This window comes from Sinocyclocheilus anshuiensis, unplaced genomic scaffold (genome assembly GCF_001515605.1).
Source record: "Sinocyclocheilus anshuiensis isolate Anshui unplaced genomic scaffold, SAMN03320099.WGS_v1.1 scaffold1276, whole genome shotgun sequence".
Lineage (NCBI taxonomy): Eukaryota > Metazoa > Chordata > Actinopteri > Cypriniformes > Cyprinidae > Sinocyclocheilus > Sinocyclocheilus anshuiensis.
Genome location: NW_015544217.1, coordinates 515716 through 523348, shown reverse-complemented (window position 1 = coordinate 523348; position 7633 = coordinate 515716). Strand labels below are relative to the sequence as shown.

The window sequence follows — 7633 nt, the reverse complement described above, 5'->3', positions numbered from 1 at the left end:
CCTCCTCCGTCCTCACCACCCTCGACGGTGGCGCGGCCCAAGTGTATGTGGACATCCCCCCAGTCGAGCGCGCTATTGCGATGCAGCTCTGCCCGCAAAGCGCCGCCGCCTGGAGGGGTAGTCCACGCCTTCTGTCCAGGGCCTGTAAGTGCTCGTCCGCTCTGACGGCTAAGGCTTACAGTGCTGCTGGACAGGCTGCTTCCGCCCTGCACGCCATGGCCCTCCTGCAAGTCCACCAGGCCAAGGTGTTGAAGCAGTTGCACGAGGGTGGTGCTGACCCAGGTGTGCTGCAGGAACTGCGCACTGCGACGGACCTCGCGCTTAGGGCGACGAAAGTCACAGCGCGGGCCCTGGGTCAGACGATGTCCACATTGGTGGTCCAGGAGCGCCACCTATGGCTGACCTTGGCGGAAATGAGGGAGGCCGACAAGCATCGCTTCCTGGACTCCCCGATCTCCCAGGCCGGCCTATTCGGCGAAGCGGTGGAGGGCTTTGCCCAACAGTTCTCCGCCGCGCAGAAGCAGACGGAGGCGTTTCGACACATCCTGCCCCGGCGGTCTGCTGCTGTCTCCACCCCACCGCCGGCTGCAGCCCCTCTGTCTACTCGTCGCCGAGGGCACCCTCCTGTGGCCTCCACCTCCGCTCCGGCGCGGCCACAGCAGCAGCCTTCACAACGGCCGCAGCGTGGAGCTGGCCGCAGGAAACCGGCGCAGCCCGCCTCCGCCCCTGCCAAGCCCATGAAGCGCCAGGGCAGGCGGCGTCCCTGGGACGGGCGACCCGGAGTTCTTGGATCCTGCTCTTCAAGAGATGGTGACCGCACCACTCCTTCCCCCGGAGGAGGGCCGGGTGGAGAATCCTTTGTTCCCGTTTTTTTAAACTAGTTATTTTAAATAGTCTTGAGACATGAAAATTTTTTTAAAGTTTAAAAATATATTTTAAAGCATTTGTTTTATAATAAAACTTTTATAATAACATTCATAAAGTCTCTTAATTAATATGTTGTTTAATATGATGAAGAATACTTCAGAATAATTATTACAAAATGGCAAAATTGGTGCAATACTGGATTCATTGGATGCTTTAAAGAGATGCACATGGTTGAGCCTTGAGTGTGAGTGTGTTTATGTGATATTACCAAGGCCAAATACATCTTTTCAGTTTTTATTTGAAGGACTGACCTTCCTGCATGACAGGAATGAATTGGCGGGGGTGACTTTCCCACTTGGATATAACATTATGGCTAATAAAATGGTTTCTTTGGCTGCTCTATTCACACTTGTGCAAAAAAGGACAAAGGAACAAGGAAGACGATGCAGGAAACTGTCAAATAACCCTCTTGACGAAGAAATACTGCTTTTATTGGCCATGTAATGTTTCGTACATTAATCCATTTACGTCTTTCACTTTCAATAACATACCTGTGCCTATGAAGAGCATGCTGTAGGATCTCTGGTCCAGTGAGCTCACTCTGTCCACAGCTATTCGGGTGAAGTTGATCCCTTTAGTAAGCAGCAGGGGCCGAGCTTCAGCCCGGTCTTCCATTAGCGGATGCTTCTTGGCAAAGTTTAGCGTAGCGTCAGGCAGCTGTAGAGAACTGTTGTAGCCGTTTTCCCTGTCAAAGTTTGTAATGCACTGTGGAAAGATCAGGAAAGAAAAGTATTTTTAACTGATTAGGGATTTTTATTTAACTTAATACAGCACACCATACACTCTCAAAAATAAAGGTACAAAATCTGTCACTGGGGCAGTACCTTTTCAAAAGGTACATGTTTGTACCTTTGTGAAAGCTTTTGTACCTTTATTTCTGAGATTGTATATGACAAGTATTTTTTTTAAACAACATCATACAATTTAAAATACACCCCACAGGAACTATGAATTGAAATAGAAGGAAGAAGAAAGAATTATGGGAAATGAAGTGTTCTTCTGCCTTGGTCAATAAAAGTTATATTGTATAAAAGTTAATGTGATGAGATATATAAACTAGAAAAGCAAACCTTTTTTGAATTTTAGATAAAAAAGCAATATAAATTTCTCTTTCATTTTAAATTCATGTAAATTCAACTACAAGCATCCTGATTGCAATCATAAGATTTTTTTCTCTTGCTCACCAAAGCTGCACTTATTTGATCAAATATACAGCAAAAACAGTAATATTATAAACATTATTACAATTTAAAATAACTGTTTTCCATTTTAATATACAGGGTATAGAATTTATTTAAGTAATAGCAAAGCTGCATGATTTTCAGCATCATTACTCCAGTCTTCAGTGTCACATGATCTTTCAGAAATCATTCTAATATGCTGATTTGCTGCTCAAGAAATATTTCTTCTTATTATCATCCATGTTGAAAACAACTGTGCAGCTTAATATTTGTAGAAAGCATGATACATTTTTTTCTGGATAAAAAATTTCAAACGAACAGCATTTATGTGGGGAAAATGTTATATATATATATATGTACAGTATGTGTGTGTGGGTTTTTGTAAAAGTATGTCAAAGTCTTTACTTTCTCTTTTAATCAATTTTATGTGTTCCTGCTAAATTAAGTGTTTGTTCTAAAGTAAAAAAAAAAATGTTTGTAAATATTTGTAAATGGTATTTTCAGTTCAGTTATGAATGACCCAGAACCCTGGTAAACATCACTATACCCCTTTTCCAAAGTTACACAAAAGAGTTTTCCAAATCACCTTTTCGACAAACTTTGTTTTTTACATACTCTCACTCAAAATCTTTGATAAGATATTTCTAAAATGTTGTAATCCAACAGGACACTCATTAAGTTCTGATTTATGGGGTGAAAAATTACTGTATGTACAAAAATCTATATTTAGCCGACTGCTTAGTCACGGACGCCCTCTCGGTCTCCCATCACAACGGCTGCTAAGCTCACCGCTCCAGGTCGTGGACTGGGCACGGTGCCAGTGTATCGGCCCCATCGCTGAGACGACTCCCTGTATTCCTTATACGGCCCGTCGAACACATTTTTCACCTCTCCGATCTGGTACTGACACACAGCAGACACATCCACATCCCCCCTGAGAGAGAGTAAAGGATGAAGAAAAAGAGAGGAAAAAGTAGTCAGTCAGTCTGAACTAAATGACTGCGCTACACTGGCTGGTTTATTACAGTAATAGCCTTACTGTCAACATAATGACAGTGCAGCATTTTCTTCACTTGACGAACACGGCTGGATGTTTGGCATGGTGACACTTTTATACAAGCAGAGGACAGAGCGACTTTCACAACTATGACAGTAAGTGGAAGAGAGAGAAATATTTATGACACGGACTGGCATGGCAGGAGGGTTCGCTCACCACTGCGCGTGAAAGATGCCATAGAAGCTAGTGCTCCTCCAGTCCGCCCCGGGCAAGGTGAAGACAGCACGCAGGTTATTGAAGGTGATGTGGCGCTCGGGGAAAGAACACATCAGCCGAGCTTTCTGAAAGGTGGTCCACTTCTTCTGTAGAGTCCGTGTGCCTCCCAGGTCTCCCTGAAAAGTGAAACAAGAAGCCATTCAACAGACCTTTTATTTCAAAGTGGCTTGCAGGACACTTCATAAAGGTACATTCGCCCTAGAGCTAAATTTACTCGACAACCTTCTGGTCATATACTTTAAATGCTCTCACCTTACACACACGTGCCACCCGTGCCACTGTCAGATCGCTGTCGCAGTCCAGCTCCACTGCTCTCTCGCTAAAGAAGAAGTAGATCTTATCATCGTCTCCATCTTTACTGTTGCGGCTCTCCCGGACCAATGCCGAACCCACAAAGTTTGGCTCTGTACCAGACAACAGGGAAAGATATGGAAGGATGTGTTAGAATTGAGGACACAGCGCTTAACTGATAAGGAGCTGATGGTTACTTGATGAACAGATTAAAGATCTTGGGCTTCCACCTTGGGACATTGTTTATTGAGCTAATTTCGGATTAACCCTGCGGAGTAACCATGTTACTTGTACATCGCATAATACTGTATTATCTGAGATAATACGCTGTAGACCAGATATTTTAATTGTGGTAATTCCTCTCTGGCTGATTCGGTTCTTAAGACACATGGTTGGATTTGATTAGCACACCTGGAATGAGTCTTTGAGACAATATACTAAAAAATAGAAATATGTCAATTAATTTTTTATATATGAATATGTGCATATAGACAATATGAATACATTCACTTATGTAATAAAGACTACCATATTTTATCATTTATCTCTGTGATGCAAAGCTGAATTTTCAGCATCATTACGCCAGTCTTCAGTGTCACATGATACTTCAGAAATCATTCTAATATGCTAAATGCTCAGGAACATTTATTACTATTATCAGTGTTGAAAACAGTTGTGCTGCTTAATATTTTTGTGTGAAACATGGTATTTTGTTTTTAGGATTCTTTGAATTTCAAGCATTTATTTGAAAAAGAAACCTTCTGTAACAATGTGAAAGTCTGTGCTGTCATTTTTTATCAATTTAATGTGTTCTTCCTGAATACAAATATGCATATCTTGTAAAATTTTTTTACTGACCCCAAACTTTTGAACGGTAGCATATATAATGTAATGTAATATAATATAATATAATATAATATAATATAATATAATATAATATAATATAATATAATATAATATAATATAATATAATGGTATAATGGATTTGTAACCCAAAGGTCGCAGGTTCGAGTCTTGGTACCGGCAGGGATTGTAGGTGGGGGAGCGAATGTACAGTACTCTCTTCCACCCTCAATACAATGACTGAGGTGAGACCTTTGAGCAAGGCACTGGACCCCCAACTGCTCCCCGGGCGCCACAGCAAAAATGGCTGCCCACTACTCTGGGTGTGTGTTCACTACTCACTGCTGTGTGTGTGCACTTGGATGGGTTAAATGCAGAGCACAAATTCTGAGTATGGGACACCATACTTGGCTACACATCTCGTCACTATTTACCATTTTTAAAGTTTACCAGGAATTTCTGGACCTAAAAGAGCAACAAAACACTGCCAAGGCAACTACAAGGAGAAAGAGCTGGCTGAAAGTTGGGGATTAATTAAACGTGTAAATATTTAACTGTTACATTATATTTACATTTTCATTTCCCTTGCAGTACTACAGGTTACATGTGTTTCTTTATTTTTCTGTCAGTTGCTAATGCATCCAAGGTGAACTTAACACATAAAAGCTCTTTTTAAAAGCCGGAAATGTGGACGGGAAACAACAAAAATCATAAATGATTTCTTATTATGTAAGAACACTAGGTACACTTTTCTAATGGCACGACAGACAGCATCTCCTGAGCTGATGAGAACACAAAGAACCAAAGACCAGCACACAATGTCTGCGCTGCAGTTAATGCACAGATCAGAGAAATGTGAGCACAGCTAATGTGAGGGAAATTATTACTATACATTGAGTAAAACAGCTATGCCTATTATTGTCAACAATATGATTATTTTAATTTAAATTAGGCTATTATTAAAAGAATTATAATATACTACATTATTCCATCCTCTGGTACAACAGGGTGCGCTCACAAGAACGATGCAGAGGCTGGGACAGATTTTAACAGCCAAAATCTAATCCTGTTTCCATTAAACAAACCAGGTTTGAGCTTATGGACCTGTTGCTATGACAACGACTCAGCGATGAGTTTTGGAGAATGAAACGATACAGGATTGTGTCAAGTCACCAACAACTCAGTAATCCATGTCCGAAGAAGCAACAAGGTTTATTCTATGAGTTAATAAATGCTGTAACAATTTAAATTTTTAAATACTATATATTTTTATATTTTTATGTAGAGTTTGTAAATCGATAAATTATATTTATATATGCCAACAGGCTGAATTCAGATAATGTAGGATCGCATTAAGTTACCAACAACTGAATACAGAAAACTCAGTACTCCATGTTTGATGAAGCAACATGGTTTATTGACTGTTCTGGTGCTGGTAAAGCTGGTCATCCATGTGCACCAGGACAACATAAGCTGCTCTGTGCAGCAGAGGCATGACATATATTTTGTGTATGTATGTGTTTTCAGACTCACCGTTGAGCCAAGCCGGTAGGTATTCACTCTTCATGCTGTAATGTTGTTGTCCCAGGTTTCTCAGGATTACGGGCTCTGTGCCCAGAAAGTTATTGAGGGTGGCAGAGTACAACTCTTTGTCTAAGAAAGGAGAAGAACGCTTAGAGCGGGAACAGGCGCACATGCACGCACTCCTGTCTACAGCCTCATGGCTATGAGATATTAAAGAGGGACTCCATTCTCTCCCGAGTGTGGGAAGAGAGGAGGCATAAATGCATCCACAGGCTGCACGAACACAAAAGGACACCCACACACAAGACACAAGAATAATAATGCAGGTTTTTGCATGTCGGAAACGTGTGACTCACCAACAATGAGGCCTGTATGACCCTTGGCGGGGTCGTAGGGGCACTTTCCCTTGCCGTCCTCCAGGCTGGCGCTATCCAGAGTGAAATGATCTGCATTCTATCAGACAAAGACAGAAATGGTCACATATGGATCGAGCACACACACAAAACCGAAGACCTAACGTACATACTGCACCACCGGCCATGTTTGCCAACTAGAGTTTAAGCAGCAGCTGAGCCCTCTTGTATCGTCCTCCAGCCCACACACAAATAAGTGTGCACACACAAGGGCAATACACACAACATGCCGTCTTATCACATCAGTCCACGCTGCGTGATAACACAACCTCATTTACATTTGATATATTTCACTTTGAGTGAAATATAAAGGTTATCATAGTTTTGAATTTTTAAATTCGTTTTATTTTAATATCGTTTTCAAATTTGCTATAAAATTCGGTTTAGTTTTTATCAGTTTCATTAATATTTTGGTCAGTTTTAGTTTAGTTTTTATTTTGTGAACACATTTTTATTTAGTTTTTATATAGTTTAGTTTCAGTTTTAGTTTCAGTTTTAATTAAAGTTTAGCAGAATTAACAGATAACTTCCAGAGCGCAGGCCAAAGAAAGACTTAGGCATAATTTAGCCTTATAGGCAAACGTATAGCGACACAAAATTAACGCATGCTGAGATTGATTAGATAGTATAAGTATACAAATATACACCAAAGAAAGCAGTCATGCCTGTTTTACTAAATTAATCTACACAAGTTGCGCTCAATGTCATATCCAATTATGTGTGTTGAGATATTTAGTATGAATGTAGCCTGATTTGGTTGTCTTTTCTTATTTAACCATAATCATGATATTGTAACTGTGGTGTCTTGCTCACTTTTCCATGAACAGCCGTGCATAAATCAAAACTGGGACTAATGAAATTCAATAATAACGGCAATCGCATTTAACAGTAAAGGCTTATATTTGAATGTTCTTTTCATTTATGAAGAATTATAAGCGTGTGTATTATGTGATTTAGCCAATGCACATTTGTTCAAAAGCCTGGCAGAATGATCAGAAGATGCTAGGCAAAAGTTTTGTGTTGTTTACAGAAAGGATGTGCGTTCTCATCTTTGTTTTCTGTTAATTATCATGTTGCGCTGCATGTCTGTTTTTCTTCAAAGCACCAACTTAGAATGACTAATGTTGGTTTGATTGCTTGTGTTACATGATAAAATAAATAATCTTGCTTACCTGATGTAA

The 7633-nt window shown here is 40.5% G+C and overlaps 1 protein-coding gene across 2 annotated transcripts in view; it reads right to left on the bottom strand.

Moving 5' to 3' along the window:
* sema4c (sema domain, immunoglobulin domain (Ig), transmembrane domain (TM) and short cytoplasmic domain, (semaphorin) 4C) overlaps positions 1–7633 on the bottom strand; it is a 70027-nt gene that overhangs the window by 7247 nt on the left and 55147 nt on the right. For both annotated transcript variants that reach the window (XM_016497948.1, XM_016497949.1), the window contains 6 exons: positions 6396–6492; positions 6049–6168; positions 3634–3785; positions 3322–3497; positions 2898–3042; positions 1419–1632 (listed from right to left, as the gene is read on the bottom strand). In XM_016497948.1, the coding sequence (XP_016353434.1) occupies positions 1419–1632; positions 2898–3042; positions 3322–3497; positions 3634–3785; positions 6049–6168; positions 6396–6492 (904 nt within the window). The remainder of the gene's footprint in view (positions 1–1418; positions 1633–2897; positions 3043–3321; positions 3498–3633; positions 3786–6048; positions 6169–6395; positions 6493–7633) is intronic.